The sequence below is a fragment of the Symphalangus syndactylus genome, chromosome 20 (assembly GCF_028878055.3).
Source record: "Symphalangus syndactylus isolate Jambi chromosome 20, NHGRI_mSymSyn1-v2.1_pri, whole genome shotgun sequence".
NCBI classification, from domain to species: Eukaryota; Metazoa; Chordata; class Mammalia; order Primates; family Hylobatidae; genus Symphalangus; species Symphalangus syndactylus.
This window is the reverse complement of record NC_072442.2, coordinates 50,668,968-50,687,865: the sequence shown is the minus strand read 5'-3', so window position 1 is coordinate 50,687,865 and position 18,898 is coordinate 50,668,968. Positions and strand designations below refer to the sequence as shown.

The 18,898-nt window shown below is 45.0% G+C and overlaps 2 protein-coding genes across 5 annotated transcripts in view; both read right to left on the bottom strand.

The window, feature by feature from the left end:
* Positions 1–245, bottom strand: part of RGS9 (regulator of G protein signaling 9) — a 99,861-nt gene extending 99,616 nt beyond the window's left edge. Inside the window, exon 1 of the mRNA XM_063629354.1 lies at positions 116–245. The gene's annotated coding sequence lies outside the window, so the exon portion shown is untranslated. The remainder of the gene's footprint in view (positions 1–115) is intronic.
* Positions 246–4,926: 4,681 nt separating this feature from the next.
* LOC129469828 (peripheral myelin protein 22-like) lies at positions 4,927–18,876 on the bottom strand. 4 transcript variants are annotated; one of them, XM_063629425.1, is made up of 5 exons: positions 18,677–18,864; positions 16,900–17,011; positions 15,353–15,452; positions 7,780–7,931; positions 4,927–5,202 (listed from the first exon to the last, which is right to left on the bottom strand). In XM_063629425.1, the coding sequence occupies exons 3-5, from the start codon at positions 15,434–15,436 to the stop codon at positions 5,019–5,021; spliced, it is 420 nt and encodes a 139-aa protein (XP_063485495.1). In that variant the 5' UTR covers positions 15,437–15,452; positions 16,900–17,011; positions 18,677–18,864; the 3' UTR covers positions 4,927–5,018. The 4 variants fall into 4 exon arrangements, with proteins under 4 accessions (XP_063485495.1, XP_063485496.1, XP_063485497.1 ...); XM_063629426.1 differs by lacking the exon at positions 18,677–18,864 and adding an exon at positions 17,489–17,510; XM_063629427.1 differs by lacking the exon at positions 7,780–7,931 and having other exon boundaries at positions 18,677–18,876.
* Positions 18,877–18,898: the final 22 nt, after the last annotated feature.

Genomic DNA, 18,898 nt, shown 5'->3' with positions numbered 1-18,898 from the left:
TTCAAATGTCAAACCTTTTGGGGTTATTATTATTATTACTAGTCATTTCAGCTGTGTTATTGCATGAATGTTAGACTTCATCTAAATTTCAAAAATGCATGTGCGCATACACTACCGGAAAAAAGCCAGAGAAACTTGTTGAGTTCGGGGGTGTCCTATTGTGTTCCTGTATCTTCATTTTGTTAAATCGTGATGAAAGCAATTTCCGAGGCTCTGCTGGTGGTACTGCCCGGTGCGCACGAGTGTCAAGGGGTAGGAAAGGAATCGCGAAGACACAAGCCGATGCTCCTCCCCCTCCTCGCTGGGAGCTCACTTTTCTTCGCGCCAGAGACCACAGGCTCCGCCGCTCGAGGCCCAGACCATAGAGATGCGGAAACCTCCGGATTCCTAGAGAGGAAATGCGGGCTCACGGAGTCGGCTTCCGCCGGCTGCCCACTTTCGGCTTTGTTCAGACAGCGTGAGTGCACTGAATTTGCGGGCTTTTTTCAGCTGGAGGGTTTCTCGCATCCTCTTAGGTCCCTACTCTGGGCTCACGGGAGGCCTTGCCGTGTGGACGCGAACCCCTAATGCCGACTCTGGAGCCGCGGGCGGGGCCTCCTCCACGGAACTCGCACGCCCCGGGATTGGGGACCGGGGTGGAAGACTTTTCGGAGGGGCCCCCTTGAAGCCCATAGCGCCGGGATCCCTTTCCCCTAAGTGCTACCTCGAGATCGGCCCCTCGAATAACCTAAGCTCTAGACTTTCTTTTTTATAACCCCTACAGGCTCGAAAACAATAATGGTGACACTGCAACTTAAAAGTATTTAATATAGGCCGGGCGCACTGGCTCACGCCTGTAATCCCAGCACTCTGGGAAGCCAAGTTGGGAGGATAGCTGGAGCTCAGGAGTTAGAGACCAGCCTGGGCAACATAGCGAGACCCCGTCTCTACTAAAAAAAAAAATACAAAAATTAGCCGGGCGTGGTGGTGTGCGCCTGTGGTCCCAGCTGCTCAGGAGGCTGAGGTGGGAGGATCGCTTGAGCCTGGGAGGTCGAGGCTGCAGTGAGCCGTGGTGGCATCCCTGTGCTCCAGCCTGGGCGACAGGGCGAGTTTAGGGCCCATTGTTCCCGTATGTAGGAGAACGACTGACTTATCAATTTTAAAAACAGTCAAGTAACTAAAACAAACAAAAATGCACTTTAGTATTGTGACCAGATAATGGGGAAGAAGATTAGTTCAAAAGATGAGGAACTATGAGCCTGGAAGAGTAGAGTACAAGAACTATGCAGACGGCTGGGCGCAGTGGCTCACGTCTGTAATCCCAGCACTTTGGGAAGTCGAGGTGGGCGGATCCCAAGGTCAGGAGTTCGAGACCAGCCTGGCCAACATAGTGAAACCCTGTCTCTACTAAAAATACAAAAATTAGCCAGGTGTGGTGTCATGCGCCTGTAGTCCCAGCTACTCGGGAGGCTGAGGCAGGAGAATCACTTGAACCCGGGAGGCGGAGGTTGCAGTGAGCCGAGATCGTGCCACTGCACTCCAGCCTGGGTGACAGAGTGAGACTCTGTCTCAAAAAAAATAAAATAACTATGCAGACCGTGCCACTTGGAAGGAGGATTGGAGGTACAGGGGTAGAAAGGGTCCTAACGTCCTCCCTATGGGAGAGGAGGGTGAAGACAAAATCAAGATCTCTTTACCAAAGGCTGTGCATGATGGTGCACGCCTGTAGTCCCAACTACTCAGGAGGCTGAGGTAGGAGGATGGCTTGAGCCTGGCAGGCGGAGGTTGCAGTGAGCTGAGATCGTGCCGCTGCACTCCAGCCTGGGCAACAGAATGAGGCCCTGTCTCAGAAAAAAAAAAAATCTTACCAAAGAGAAATGGGACTCATGATTGTAGACTACTAGTTTGAGAATACTGGCCTGGATTCTCTACCGGGGCAGCCACTTACCACCACAGGTGTTAGTTGCTCAATAATTTTGAGATGTTATTTTACTGTTCATGATGTATGCTAGAGGAAGGCCAAGGCCGGGTTTTGTTCATTTCCTTTTCCAGGTGTTATGTGGCTTGTGGCAGTTCACTGATTATGAATCATTTTCTTGAACATTTATAAAACGGAAACTATCCATAAAACGGAAACTATTCATGTGTGAAACTGATATACCTTCTCTGACACTTGTATGAGATTGTGTTGGGAAATATTCCCTATAAAGAAGCATTTACAATGTTGTGTTCCTGAGGAGAAAATAAGAAAGAAAGAAAGAGAGAGAGAGGAAGAAGGAAGGAAGGAGAGAGAGAGGAAGAACGAAGGAAGGAGAGAGAAAATAAAGAAGAAGGAAGGAAGGAGAGAGAAAAGAAAAGGAAGGAAGGAGAGAGAAAAAAGAAAAGGAAGGAAGGAAAGAAAGAAAGAAAAAGAAAGAAAGAAGAAAAGGAAAGAAAGAGAAAGAAGGTGGGGAGGGAGAGAGGGAGGGATCTGCCTGTCTGTTAGCACAGTTAATAGAATATTAAATCGTTCAGAGAAGGCCTGCAGTAATGAACTTGCTTAACTTTGTTTAGTCTGGTGTTTCTCCAGCATTTTAACCACAGAAACTTTAAAGTAACACTCTATTAATATCCCTCCCATGTGGTTTTTCCCAGAACACATTTTGCAAAATGCTGACATAAAGCATTCACCTGGGCACAGGACTGCTCAGAAGGCACTCTCAGCTCTCCAAAGGCATTTCAGATCTACTTTTTTGAAATCATCTGACTGGATTTCGGTAAGGATAGTTTCTGTTTTATGAACGTTCAAGAAAATGATTCCTAATTAGTGAAGTGCCACAAGCCATATAACACCTGGAAAAGGAGATGAACAAAACCTGGCCTTGGCCTTCCTCCTGCATACATCATGAACAGTAAATAGCATCTCAATATTATTGAGCAAACATTATCAATATACAGTTATTTACAAAACAGTGAAAATAATTATTTGGAAAAAATGTGAATTGTGTCAAGGAAATTCTAAAATTCAGCAGATTCAGGGATTCTTAAGTTCCGCCTCCCAGGTTCATGCCATTCTCCTGCCTCAGCCTCCCAAGTAGCTGGGACTACAGGCGCCCGCCACCACGCCTGGCTAATTTTTTGTATTTTTGGTAGAGATGGAGTTTCACCAGGTTAGCCAGGATGGTCTCGATATCCTGACCTCGTGATCCGCCCGCCTCTGCCTCCCAAAGTGCTGGGATTACAGGCATAAGCCACCACGCCCAGCCATGATCAACATTTTCTAACTGTATAAATAGAATGTAACTAAAAACCATTTAAATGTGTTGTATATTTGCATTGATGTTCATTGCAACCTTGCTCTGACATTATAGAATAAAATTTAGAACATTTGTTTTGAGCGTCATTCAACATAGCTTAGTTACTGAAACTATCTTGTTTGGCACAAACCTTCTTCAAGTAGAGCTACAAATTTTCTTACTAGTATATTACTAAACTGTTGGTGTTTCAAACAAGACCTGATTGGGGATGACTGGGTAACAATGCCTTGGACTGTCTTCTTCCAGTGTCCTGTCCTTCACTCTGTAGGGCCAAAAAGCTGGTTCCATTAGTTCACACAGAGGTAAGCAGGATCCAGGAGACACATGCTAACCAAACTAAAAGAAGTTGATGTATAAACGTGGAGTGTGAGTTAATTTCTAGTGAAGAATATAATTATCAGTCAGACTGGATCATTGTATTCGCCAACAGTGTGTTTCTTTCCTGTAGGAAGATCTACCTGGGAGACTAGATTCTTATATTGTATTGAAACATATAGTGAGCTTGGAATGAGAACAAGGAGATGGTCAGGAGTTCAAGACTAGCCTGGCCAACATGGTGAAACCCTGTTTCCACGAAAAATACAAAAATTAGCTGGGCATGGTGGCATGTACCTGTAATCCCAGCTACTCAGGAGGCTGAGTCAAGAGAATTGTTTGAATCCTGGAGGCGGAGGTTACAGTTAGCCGAGATCACACCACTGCACTCCAGCCTGGGCGATAGAGTGAGACTCTGTCTCTAAACAAACAAACAAACAAAAAAAAAAGTGTCCTGAAATTGTGCTGCCTTTTACTCCTAAATAGCAAAAACCATACATTTTGCTTAGACTGGCCTTCATCCCACTGACCACCTGACTCTGCTTCACATTTGACTATCAGTATTTAAAGTGTTAACATCCTTCCCTTTTTTCAGGCCTTAGACTAACCCCTGTTACCACCACCCTTTTTATTGGACCTCAGGCTTATTGAATTGGGTTAGTCATAATTCTCAGTCCCTGGTACAAAAACATCTTTGTTCCATGCGTGGCCCTTTCTATTTATTTTATTCTATTTAGATTTATTTAATAGTATTAGGAATATTTCATGAACCAACATGACCAATAACTTACAGTTACAACATGCTCCTCTCTGACCAATCCTCCTGCTTCCCCATCTATAGGGGTGACCACTATGATAAACTTTGTAAAGTTTATGCTCTTGCCTTTGGAGTTTTTATTTTATCACAGCCATTTATATTTACACAATACATTGGTTGGTTTTACTTTTTTAAAACTTTATCAAAAGGGTGTCTTACTGTATTTTGTCTTCTGGACTAGCTTTTTTTACTCAACATTATGCAGCTAATATTAATGTATGTGGTAGTGTTTAGCTCTAGCTCATTCATTTTCACTGCTTGTGTATCATTCTGATTTACCCCTCATCCTTTCTCAGTTTTACATTAGTTTAGTTCCAGACCCTTTCCTCATCCAATAAAGAAGAAAATTTTCTTAGGCACTTTTGTGCTCATTTTCATTCTTTATTCATCTATCATTTATCAAGTGAACCACAGTGGGTAAAAGGTTAACAAAACCCTTTCCACTACTCAACAAGAATGTGACCTTCAGCGAACTCTCGTGTTAGTTATTGCTGAGTAACAAATTTCCGCAAAACTTAGTGGCTTAACACAACAAGCATTTATTATCTCACAGTTTCTATGGGTCAGGAACTTGGCAGCATCTTAGCTAGGTAGTGCTGGCTCGGTTTCTCTCATGAGATTGTAGTGAAGATGTCGGTCAGGGCTATATTCATCTGAAGGCTTGGGTGGAGTTGGAGGATCTGCTTCCATGATGGTGCCCTCACGTGGCTGTTGGCAGGAGGCTTCAGTTGCTCATCACATGGGCCTCTCCATAGGATTGCTTGAGTGTCCTTACAACATGGTAGCTGACTTCCACTGGAATAAGTGATTCGAAAGAGTAAGATGGAAACCGTAATATCCTTTATGGCCTAACCTCAGAAGTTACACACCATTATTTCCCCAATAACCTAGCGATTACGTAAGTTGACCCTACTCAATGTGAGAAGGCATGAAAACAGGTGCAGGGATGATTGGGAGCCATCTTGGAAGCTGGCTACCAAAACTCTCTTGCTGTTCCCTCGGCAACCTATTAAGGTAGTATGTCAATTTGTTGTTGGGCATACTACCTAAGAGAAAAGTGACCCCTGACTGGTCAGCTGCATCTGGCTGGGAGACCTATAGCCTCTAACAGGAAGCCACAGCGTTGGGCTTTCCTGATAATGGCAACTCTTATAACTACAGGGACCCTGAAAGAAATGCCCAGGTAGTGGTTATAAGAAATATTGGCTCCTGTGAGGAATGAGGCTTTTAAGCCAGACCGATTTCCACAGCCACCTGATGTGTATCTCATAGCTGAGCAGTCACCTGGAGGGAAGATAGCTATAGGGACCGCTGCAAGGACCCCTAGAAAAGGAATGCCCCAGTCTGTCTTGCTGGGCATCTGTGTTTCCTGTCTTAGCAGATGAGTGACAAGAGTTGCTTATGGAGGTCTTGTGAACCTAAATACTTAGATGAGTCCCCTGAGAAAACCCCCTGGTGGGTGATAGAATTGAATTTCGTGCTAACTCATGAATGACAAAGAAGAGTAAGATATAACCACTATGGAAAACAGTGTGGAGATTCCTTAAAGAACTAAAAGTAGATCTTCCATTTGATCCAGCAGTCGCACTCCTGGGTATCTACCCGGAGGAAAAGAAGTCGTTATGCAAAAAAGACACTTGCACACACATGTTTATAGCAGCACAATTCGCAATTGCAAAAATATGCAACCAGCCCACATGCCCATCAATCATTGAGTGGGTAAAGAAAATCTGGTATATATATACCATGGAATACTACTCAACCACAAAAAGGAACGAAATCATGGCATTCACAGCAAGCTGGATGGAATTGGAGACCATTATTCTAAGTGAAGTAACTCAGGAATGGAAAACCAAACATCGCATGTTCTCACTTGTAAGTGGCTAAGGAGGGCGGGCGCGTTGGCTCACGCCTGTAATCCCAGCACTTTGGGAGGCCGAGGCAGGTGGATCACGAGGTCAGGAGTTCAAGACCAGCCTGGCCAAGATGGTGAAACCCCATCTCTACTAAAAATACAAAAATTAGCCTGGGGTGGTGGCACGCACCTGTAATCCCAGCTACTTGGGAGACTGAGGCAGGAGAATCTCTTGAACTCGGGCAACAGAGGTTGCAGTGAGCTGAGATCACGCCACTACACTCCAGCCTGGGCAACAGAGTGAGACTCAATCTCAAAAAATAAATAATTAATAAATAAATAAAAATAAGTGGCTAAGCTATGAGGATGCAAAAGCATAAAATTGATGCAATGGACTCTGGGGACTCTGGGGGAAGGGTGGGAGGGGGGTGAGGGATAAAAGACCCCACATGGGGTACAGTGTACATGGTTCGGGTGATGGGTGCACCAAAATTCAGAAATCACCACTAAAGAACTTATCCATGTAACCAAACACCACCTGTTCCCCCAAAACCTATTGAAATAAAAAGAAAAGAAGAATAAGACAAACTTGCTTTTCGACAGTGTGAGTGAGAGATTCATAAACCAAAACATTGCAGCATTTGAGTGCTAATGCAGGAAATCTATATTCAAGCATATGGCAGAACATATGGCAGGTGCGCTGGGGATCCCTAAGACCGCTCAACACTCCCAGGTCCAGTGATTTGCTTGGAGGACTCACAGAACTCAAAAGTATAGCCATCAGCATGGCTGTAATTTATTACCATGAAAGGATATAAAGCAAAATTAGCAAAGGGAAAAGGCACACAAGGCAAAGTCTGGAAGCCACCAGGGGCAAGCTTCCAAGAGCCTCTCTCAGTGGAATCACACAGGACACGTTTAATTCCTCCAGCAATGCGCTGTGACAAGTGTGAAATGTTGTCCATTATCAGGGAAGCTCATTAGAGACTCAGTACCCAAAGTTTTTACTGGGGGCTGGTCATGTAGCCAACCTCTGCCTAGCATGCACCAAGATTCCAGACGCCCAGAAGGAAAGAAGGTGTTTCACATAAGCCACACTGTTTGCACAAACTGTCCAGGCACAATGAGCCACTCTTATCAGGGAATCATGGGAACTCTCCTGAAACCCAAGCTCCTACATGCCAGCCTTGGAAAGGCCAACCTTGACAGCAGGGCTTTTTAAGGTTAGCAGTCTCAGGAGTGCTGTGATAACTGTCCCCTGCACAGTAGAAATTGCTAAGTGTAGCCTGCAGATACTCAGGAGGTGATGAGAGAAATGATGCTTGGAGTGAACCTTGAAAGCTGAAAAGATCATTAACAGTGTGAAACGAGGAGAAAGGGGACTTCCAGCAGAGGGAAACTTGTTAGCAAAAGCAGAGAGGTGGGAACACCCAGATGCCTTTGGAGAAATGTGTGTAGTTTGGAGTGACTAGCACGTGGCTATGGATGGCACGTGGGTGTGAATGACAACCACTGACCTGGTCCAAGTCTCAGTTTCCTCATCAGTGAAATGAGATGGTTGATGTGAATGACCTCTAAGGTCCTTTCCAGCTCCTACTTTTCCAAGGAAAATGGAAGTAGCTGAGTCACGTGTCAGCAGCTGAGATAGGCATAGAAGATGTGACTGGACCTAGAGCAAAGAGCATGAATTAAATCTGATCCAAACACTCTGCACTTACTTGATGTGTGACCTTAGGCAAATTGCTTCCCTGAGCTTCCTTTCTCTTATTTGAAGTTGTATATTAATCTATTCTCACACTGCGAATAAAGACATACCCAAGACTGGGTAATTTATAAAGGAAAGAGGTTTAATTATCTCACAGTTCAACATGGCTCTTGAGGTCTCAGGAAACTTACAATCATGGTGGAAATTGAAGCAAACACGTCCTTCTTCACATGGCAGCAGGAAGGAGAAGTGTCGAGCAAAAGGAGGAAAGTCCCTTATAAAACCATCAGATCTCGTGAGAACTCACCCATTATCACAAGAACAGCATGAGGGTAACCACCCCCATGACTAAATTACCTCATACTGGCTCCCTCCCATGACGCATGGGGATTATGGGAACTACAATTCAAGATGAGATTTGGGTGGGGATACAGCCAAACCGTATCAGATAGTAATGATATTTTCTTCACATAATTATTTTGAGGATTCATGAGATGACCTATAGAAGTTTCTGGCAGAGCACCTGACAGTAGGTGCTTAAGGAATGGTGACTGCTGAAAAAATTTGTTAACTTCATTTTGTCCATAATTCAGTTTATTATTATTATAATTTAATAAGACAGGGTCTTGCTGTTACCCAGGCTGTCACGAACTCCTGGGCTCAAACGAGCCTCCTGCCCAGCTTCCCCAGTAATGACTGCTAAAATTGTAATATTCAGTCTTTCCTCCTATACAGTTCAAGCTCTTGTTGCTGAACGAGTCATCAATGCCTCTAGCCTTTCCAGTTGTAATCTCCACAGGAGGCTAAAGCACAGCTAACAAATGGTGCGGTCAAAGGGAGGCTCTGCCCCCATGACCAGGCCATGTCTCAGAGCAGCCACAAATGACAGCAGGTCTCCAGATCAGCAACGTTCTGAAAGAGAGGCTGATGGGGATTGTGGAGAAAGGCTTCCATCCCTCAGGGCAAAGGAAGCCAGAAGGTTGACAAAAGGACCCTGTCTCGGTTGGCCTGAAGCAGAGGTGAATTGAATTGAGGAGGACACCTTGACAAGGAGAAAAAAAAAATCAAGTCACAGATGGGGCAATCTGGGAGGGCTGACAAAGACAGCCCCATAGTGTGAAGTCACACACATTTCCTCAGGAAACCATCCGTTTGAACAGTAAGTAATGTGTTCCTAAAATACAAAATTTTGCTTCTTTAAACAGAATTTAATGTTTTAAAATATATGTACCACATTCTGTTTGTGAAAATGTATTGATCTGTACGTGTTTTCTGAGTGAATACCATATTTCAATTAAAATGTGTATATATATATTTTAGTGTATACATATATATATGCCAGGAGTGCCTATAATCCCAGCACTTTGGGATGCCGAAGTGGGAGGATTGCTTGCACCCAGGAGTTTGAGACCAGCCTGGGCAACATAGTGAGACCTCACCTCTACAAAAATTTAAAAATCAGCCAGGCATAATGGCGCATGCCTGTAGTTCCAGCTACTCAGGTGGCCGAGGTGGGAAGACTACATGATCCCAGGAGGCTGAGGCTGCAATGAGCCATGATTGTGCTAGCACACCAGTCCAGCCTTGGCGACAGAGCAAGACCCTGTCCCTCAAAAAAGAAAAAAAATACCAGAATGGATGAATATATGGGTAATTATTAATGAATATTTATTGCCAACCCAATAGTTATAATGTCTTATGGAATTTAAATGTATGTGTAGAACCAAACATGTATAACAACAACACAAAATGAGGAAGTAGATAAATAAAACTAAAGTTTCCTAAAGTTTTAAATGTTTTGGGAACTGGTAAAAGTAATAATTTGTATTACACAGAAATAAGTCAAGATTGCATGTTGTTTAATCTCTAGGATAACAGCTAAAGAAAAATAATATGTAACAAAACCATGTATAACTAACAAGCTTGAAGTAAAGAATAAAATGATAGAAAATATTTTATTAATCCAAAAGAATGCAAGAAAGAAGAAAAACAGAAAACAGATGGGTCAAGCAGAAAACAAATAGTAAGAATAAATCTAACTTTATATCAATAATTACTTTACTATTATTTAAATAGACTAAATAATCCAAATGAAAGACTAAGATTGGCTGGGTGCAGTGGTTCATGCCTATAATCCCAGCACTTTGGGAGGCCAAGGCGGGCAGATCACAGAGTCAGGACATCAAGACCATCCTGGCCAACATGGTGAAACCTCATCTCTACTAAAAATACAAAAATTAGCTGGGCGTGGTGGCGTGTGCCTGTAATCCCAGCTACTCTGGAGGCTGAGGCAAGAGAATCACTTGAACCAGGGAGTCAGATGTTGCAGTGAGCCAAGATGGCGCCACTGCACTCCAGCCTGGGGCAACAGAGCGAGACTCCGTAAAAAAAAAAAAACAAAAAACAAACAAACAAAAAAAAACACTAAGATTATCATACTGGATGAAAAATACAAAACCTAACTCTATGTGACTTCTAAAAGAGACACTTTAAATACATGGAGATAGATGATTAAAGAAAAAGGATGAGGAAAGATAGACTATAAAAGTCTAACAAAAGAAACCAGGCATTCTATAGCAGTATGAAGTAAGATTTTGAAGCAAAAAGCATTACTAGAAATTAAAAGGTACATGTTATAATGGGTCAATCCAACAAGTAGATATCAAATCACAGATCTATATGTACTTATAACTTCAGAATACAGAAAGCAAAAATTAAGCAACTCAAAGAAGAAAGTGACAAATCCACAATCATAGTGGAAGACTGTAAGATACATTTCTCGGTAACTTATAGAACAAGAAAATATAGTAAGGATCTAGAAGATTTAAATAACGCAACTAACAGACTTGACTTAGTTGTTACATATATATATCAAATTCTGTACCCATAATGATAGAATTTATTTTATTTTATTTTTTAAGATGGAGTTTTGCTCTTGTTGCCCAGGCTGGAGTGCAATGGTGCAATCTCGGCTCACTGCAACCTCCGCCTCCCAGGTTCAAACAATTCTCCTGCCTCAGCCTCCCAAGTAGCTGGGATTACAGGCATGCATGAATTTACTTTTTAAGTATACATGAAACGTATCAAAATTGATCATATGATGGGCAATAAAGAAAGCCTCAACAAATTTCAAAACATTGAAATCATTCAGAGAATGTTGTTTCACCAGGATAAAATTAAGTCAGAACTCAATAATAAAAAGATAATCTCCACTGCCTAGAAATAAAAAATATATTTCTAAATAACTCATAGATTAAAGAAGAAATCCAGACAGATATTAGCAAATATTTTGAACTGAATGGGACCCCATAAAAGACATAACTTCTAAAAACTCATAGGATGCAGCTAATGTAGGGACTAGAGAGCTATTTATAACCTTAAAAATGTATATATTAGAAAAATGGAAAGGCTGAAAGTCAATGATTTATTTTTTTAGTTTAAGAACAAAAAGAACAGTAAGTTATATCTAAGGAAAATAGAAGTAAGTAATAAAGATTATAAATCAGTGAACTAGAAAACAAATCTGCCTGGCGCAGTGGCTCACGCCTATAATCCCAGCACTTTGGGAGGCCGAGGCAGGCAGATCACGAGGTCAGGAGATCGAGACCATCCTGGCTAACATGGTGAAACCCCGTCTCTACTAAAAATACAAAAAAATTAACCGGGCGTGGTGGTGGGCGCCTGTAGTCTCAGCTACTCGGGAGGCTGAGGCTGGAGAATGGTATGAACCCAAGAGGTGGAGCTTGCAGTGAGCCAAGATCATGCCACTGCACTCCAGCCTGGGTGGCAGAGTGAGGCTCCTTCTCAAAAAAAAAAAAAAGAAAGAAAGAAAGAAAAGAAATAGAAAACACATATACAATGGAGAAATATCAACAAAATCAAAAGTTGGTTATTTGAAAATATTATTTATATTGATAGACTCCAAACAATACTCATCAACAGAAACAAAAAAGACAAATTTTCAATATTAGAAAGGAATATCAGTACAGATCCCACAAATATAACAAAGATAAGAGAATATTATTGTCTTTACACCAAAATATTGACAACTTGGATAAAATAGACAAATTCCTTGAAAAATACAACTTTCCAAAGCCCATATAAAAAAATAAAATCGGAATAGCCAATATCTAATAAATAAATGGAATCTATTCAAGAACTTCTCACAAAGAATTCCAAGCCCCAGATGGCTTGCTTCATCAGTTAATTTTTTCAAATATTTAAAGAATAATACCATGGGCTGTGCGTGGTGGCTCACACCTATACACCCAGCACTTTGGGAGGCTGAGGTAGGAGAATCACTTGAGTCTAAGAGTTCAAGACCAGCCTGGGCAATATAGTGAGGCACTGCCTCTACAAAAAATTTAAAACTTAGCAGGGCATGGCAGCATGCACCTGTAGTCCCAGGTATTTAGGAGGCTTAGGTGGGAGGACTGCTGGAGCCCAGGAGTTCAAGGTTATAGTGAATGAGCTGTGATGGCATCACTGCCACTCCAGTCTGGGTGACAGTGAGAACCTGTCTCTGAAAAAAAAGAATAATACCAATCTTGCATAAACTTGGACAAATTCTACCAAAGAATAGAAAAACAGAGTATACTTCCCAACTCTTTTTATGTGGCCATAACCGTAATAGAAAAACTGGACTAGGATATTACAAGAAGAAAAAATTACAGACCAATGTCAATCATTGTGGTATGAGAAAAAATAAATATTCGGGTTTTGTCCCTGGTTCCTGGCACATGGCTCCCAAAACTCCTGAAATCTCCACAGTGGCCAGAGTGTCTTTTGTATACTAATGAAATGACTAGTGGCTGGAGGCTTCTAGGTAGTTCAGGATGAAGGGGTCACCAGAAAGACCTAGACAATAGCTCTTATTTTGCATGCCAAGAAAAATAAATAATTTTTTTAAAAAAATAGCAGAACTAGGCATGATTAGAGGGTTGGAACTTTTAGCCCCACCCACTGACTTCTGGGGAGGGGAGAGGGACAAGGGGCTGGAGATTGACGTAATCACCGATGTTCAAAGATTCAATCAACCATGGCTATGTAGGGCTCATGCCTATAATCCCAGCACTTTGGGAAGCCAAGGCAGGTGGATCACCTGAGGTCGGGAGTTCGAGACCAGCCTGGCCAACATGGTGAAACCCCGTCTCTACTAAAGATACAAAAATTAGTTGGGCATGGTGGTGTCCACCTGTAGTCCCAACTGGGAGGCTGACGCAGGAGAATAGCTTGAACCCGGGAGGTGGAGGTTGCAGTGAGCTGAGATGGTGCCACTGCACTCCAGCCTGGGCGACAGAGCAAGACTCCGTCTCAAAAAAAAAAAAAAAATCATGCCTATGTAATGAAACTTCCATTAAAACCTCTAAATGATGGGGTTCAGAGAGCTTCCAGGTTGGTGAACACATCAAGGTGCTGGGAGAGTGGTGTGCCCGGAGAGGGTAGGAAAGCTCTGTGCTCATTCTCCCTTGCCTTGCTCCATGCATCACTTCCATTTGGCTCTTCCTGAATTGTATCCTTTGTAATAAACCAGTAATATTAAGTTAAGCACTTTCTTGCGTTCCACTAATCATTCTAGCAAATTGTCAAGCCTGCGGGAGGTGGTCATAAGAACCCCCAATTTGTAACCAGTTGCCCAGAAGTATGGGTGGCCCAGGACTTGCAACTAGAGTCTGATTGGGACAGTCTTGTGGGGCTGAGGCCTTAAATCTGTGGAAGCTAATGCTAACTCTGGGTAGTTAGTGTCAGAATTGAATTGAATTGTAGGACACTCAGTTTGTGTTGGAAAATTGGTTGGTGTCAGGAGAGGAAAAAAATCCTCACTTGTGAATATAGATGCAAAATCCTAAATAAAATATTAGCATTTTTGCTAAGGAATTAGAAAAAATCAAGCATCCGTCTAGGGTTTATTCCAGGAATACAAAAGTGATTTAATATTCTAAAATCAATCAAGGTAATTCATCACATTAGTAGGAAAAAATAAGATCATAAAATCATATTGATATATACATAAAATTGATGAGTTGATAGATACCTAAAAATGGTAACTTCAGAAAATGTGGTTTCAAGAAGTAACATCACATTCATTTTTCTTTCCTCCTTCAGAGTTCTGTCTGTCTAGTCTAGATTGATTTGTAGAAGAGAACTGCAGTCTGTTCCACGCGTAGCCTGAGCCATGGCCTGTACTACCTGTTATGTTGTAAGACATAACAAATTTGGTTTATAATGCTTCAGCTTGGGACATGCTTGGGTATTACTGGGTACAGAGCCGTAAGAGGGAAAGTCCAGCAAAGAAATTGGATTATGCGAAGCCAGGACCAAACGCCACTTCACTGCCTGTTTTATTGCAGTGGATCTAAATTGGTTTCTCTCATCTGGTGTAGCATCTTGAGCATATATACTGGATCTATGAGTAGCTGCAGCAACATTTAAAGCTGTATTTCTGTGGCCTTTTAAACCCAGGATGTTAGGAAAGCTCTGCTGTATCTCTAGGTCCTTCCAGCCTGAGGACACATCTTTCGGAACAAAAGATCATGTGGATCCAGGTCCACGGGCTCTTAACATCAATCTCTGTGGCCTACCCAGCCACCAAAACAGCTCATCCTGTTTACCTCCGCCTGTCTGCATCCAAACACACAGGGCTCCTGGGTGGGTGTTCCTTTCCCTCTGGGTGCTTAGGGTATCTAATTGGTGCTTCTGCTGCCAACTATCCCTTAATCTGAGCCTCATGAAGCCTGGCTTCCATATCTCACAAGCAAACATGCTGAGGACAGAGGAGAAATACAGTCTTCTGGATTAAGGACCCCAAGGCTTAGCTTAGGGTTTTGCAAATAGCTTCAAGTCCCCATCTTGCAACAAGGAAACATTCAAAGGTTTTGATGCTAGGTGGCATCACTGAGGCCCAAGACCTGGAAAGGCAGTCAGTCTTGTGTCCATATAACTGATGGTGCAGTGAGCTGGCCCCACTGTCACTGCAGCAGAAAGGGGCAGGACATTTCTGAATAGAGACAGCCACCAAACCAAAGATACACGTTTGATCCAATGTCCCAAGGGGGTCTGCCTACGGATTAGCTATCATACCACCTTTACAGCTCCCATGTCAACGTTTTTTTAAATCATGAAAAGCATCATCCTAAGTGATCAGGAGGGCGCTAAGGGCATGTCTCTAGGTAGAGTGAATCACAATGATGCCCAGGATCTCAGCTTCCCCAGTGAGATCACCAACGCTCCCATTTTCCTTGGACTCATGGCTCCCTGCCACATCCCACCCCACCCCAGCAACAACATTCTGGCTTGTGTCTTCCAATAAGCGTTTCCAGCTCTGGACTGAGAAACGTGTTACAGGCATCTGAGGACAAGCTCACGGAGCACAAAACCAGCCTCACCGTTTGGCAATGATGAGAAACAGTGGTGGACATTTCCTGAGGAAGAGGTGCTACAGTTCTGCCAGAGATCAGTTGCGTGTCCATTGCCCACGATCCATTGCTAGAGAGAATCAGATAGATATCCTGAGTCAGGGAGGGAGTGAGGAGTGAAGGAAAAGGGGAAGGAGAAAGGCCCAAGGATGGCGAAAAGCACCCTCATCCACCTAGCCACACTGCCCACCCCTGCATGGTAAGAGCCAATGTTTATGACTTAAAAGCACCTTGTAAATGGAGAAGTTCCACATGCACACAGAAACGATTATGTGCAGAGATGTTTACTGTAGTAGAAGGAGCCATGAACTCAACCTAAGACACCTGCGTTCAAGCCTTCTCTCCTCCCAGCATCTCGGGATCATTCCCCAAGCCCGCCTCTCTGAGTCTATTTCCTTGTTTATAGCTCCTGTCAATCTGGTATTATCATCACCAGGCACAATGGAGACACTGTGAAGATGCTTGTAAATGTTAAACTAAGCCACAAATCCCCAGCATAATTATTTCTCACAGAGACTAGAAAATCATGCTTACAGTCCGGGCACGGTGGCTCACGCCTGTAATCCCAGCACTTTGGGAGGCGGAGGTGGGCGGATCATGAGGTCAGGAGTTCGAGACCAGCCTGGCCAACATAGTGAAACCCTGTCTCTACCAAAAACACACACACAAAAAAAAAATTAGCCGGGCGTGGTGGCGGGCACCTGTAATCCCAGGCTGAGGCAGGAGAATGGCTCGAACCCGGAAGGCAGAGGTTGCAGTAAGCCAAGATCATGCCACTGCACTCCAGCCTGGGTGACAGGCTGGAGACTCCATCTCAAAAAAAAAAAAAAAAAAAAAAAAAAGAAAGAAAAGAAAACGAAAAAGAAAATCGTGCTTACAATGTACCTCAAATTAAGAAGTGAAAGCCACCATTGGAAAACTGCCTGAATGTCTGTTCATCTTCATCGCCAAGAAAATAACTTTAAGATCTAATGGGCTGGACAGTTTTGTAACAGAAGTTACTCTGATGGCCTGTTCCTACCAGTGGAAGCTTTACTAACAAGGTGTTGTGTTCATGCCATAAAGCCGACATGGGACCTGTGAACTCTTTTCCAGAAAAGCCCATTTTAACTTTCCAATTTAATGTCCTAAAAGGGTGTTTTATAAATTAATTCACCCATCTGACTATGGTTTGGAGAAAAAAAATCATAAATACTCCTTCAACGACGCTGCATCAAGAAAAAAAATATTAAACAATCTTATCAAATGAAGGTCGGGGACCCCTAGATCGGCTCTGAAGTTATTTGGCTTAAATAGAGACCTGCGCAGCTAACCGAGCCCGGCGCTCGCTTCGTTCCTATCACTGAATCTGCTCTCGTTTTCTCAAAGCAACTGGAAGGGGGCAGATTGCCAGAAACTTCCCTGAGACGTCTGAGACTGTCTGCAAATAACACAGTCCTGAACCAGAAGGAGCACGGGCTGGGAACCCATATGGGGAAGGGCAGGCCGCGCAGGGAGCCTCCCCTCCAGGCACTCACGCTGACGATCGTGGAGACGAACAGCAGCACCAGCACCGCGACGTGGAGGACGATGATACTCAGCAACAGGAGGAGCATTCTGGCGGCAAGTTCTGCTCAGGGGAGTTTCTGCCTGCGGGGAGAGCGCTGGGCGTGAGGCCGAACCCACTGGGCCGAGCAAGGGAGGCGCGCGCAGAGGGAGGGTCCAGCGCACTAGCGGAAGGCTGGGCCTGGCCCAGCGCCCGCAGCCCGACAGCCCGCGCGGGTCAGGAGCCTTCGCGCCGCCTGCCGCCGGGAGGGGGCAGCAGCCGCCTGCAGGACCCGCACCCAGTGCCCCAGCGCCCAGCCGGGCCCTCCTGCAACGGAACATCTTTTGCTTTTGGAAACAAAACAAGCGGTTCGCACGTCTAAAACCACCCAGGGAACAGAGGGGTTTCCAGAAAATATGAGCAGAGGCCACTGCACGCTTCCACCCACCCCAAGCGCCTCCCGGCGACCTCCCTGGAAGGTGAGAGGTCAAGTTCTCCGAGACCCCGGTTCAGATGGTGAATTCCCCTATGTGGTGGAGGTAGGGGTGAGGGGAGTAGGCGCCCAGATTTCCATCTGAGACCTGGAGACAGCCGTGGCATGCGGTGGGGGAGACAGCGGCGAGGAGGCTGGTTTCCCAGACCCCAGTGCTCTCCGCATTCCGTTCGTCTCCAAGTTTCCACCCAATTCTGCCAGCGTAGAGGAACGGTCCTGGCCCCAGCTCAGCCTCGCGCAGACTCTGGCGGCTCCGGAGAGGCGGTGCAGAGCCACAGTAGTGTGGAAAGGAAAGAATGACTCGGGAGGCTTGCCCGGACCTTGCGCTTCCCGTCCACCGCGCGCTTCCCCAGGCAGCCCCTGGGGGCAGAGAGCATTCTGCTCCTGCGCTAGACCCACGTGCTCGCCTAGGGGTCCAGTCTGCACCCCAGGCACTCAAAGCCAGGACACGGACCCCATCAAGCCTGAGCTCCGGTCTGGGCGCGGTGGGACAGGAGCCCAGGAGCCTGGACCGAAGGGAGTAGATGTCCAGCGGACAGGAGAGAGAGACAGAGGGTAAAAGGCTGAGTCCGAGAATTTCAGCCGGTCAGAGCCGGCAGGACATTTATCCCAAGTAATGCGGTCCTCGCCCCTCATTTTAAACTTTGGGGGAACTGAAGGCTGGGATGACCTGTTAGAGGACATGCATGGCTGTGAAAGATCTGGCTGAGACTCTGGGGACCATTTTAGGCAGAGTCTTGGGCCAGGGAGACAACGTTTCAATAACCCAGTTTGGAAAGTACCCAATCCCAGGCCCCTCCGTTCCTCTCCACAAGCATCACATTCAAAGAAACTCTGGAATGCACTGGAAGAAATAAACAAGGATTTCTGATGACTCCCAGAGGGTTTGAATTAAACCGATGGCAGGAGGCTGGGGAACTGAGGAACCACAGGAGTCCAGCACTCTCGGGATGTCTGCCACAGGGACTGTTTTGCCAATGTGTCCCAGAGTCAACGCCTCTTCAGCAAGGCGAAAACTGGGCCGCGCTTATCCTCTATCCAGACACCAGCTCCATCACCCTTACCCTGTAAGGTCTTACAGAGCCTTCTCTCCTCGTTATATTACTCCAAGCCCCATTGGAGGGAAACAGGACACACAGGGGACCCTGTGCCCCTAAGCAGAAGCCCCAGGGAGCTGGCCAAAGCCCCGCGCCTGCTCTGCGCTTTCTGGTACCCTCACTGGAAGATGCCCACGTTTCTCCCCCATCTCCTTCACTCTCCCCACCAAATCACTTACAGCCCAAAGGAACAGCTGTTCCGATCCTCAGGGTGGCCTCAAGCACAAACTCGGGTGCGTTGGCTCCGCTGCTGGCGCCGCCAAAGCTGCGCTGCAGGGCTGCGCGCGCGCGAAGCAAGGGGGCAGTGGGAGGCTCCTGGCGTTCCCCTTTAACGGGAACAACGCCCTGTTTGCGTCGCTGCAGTAGGGTGTGTCCCTGGGTCAGCGTGTGCGGGAGGGCGG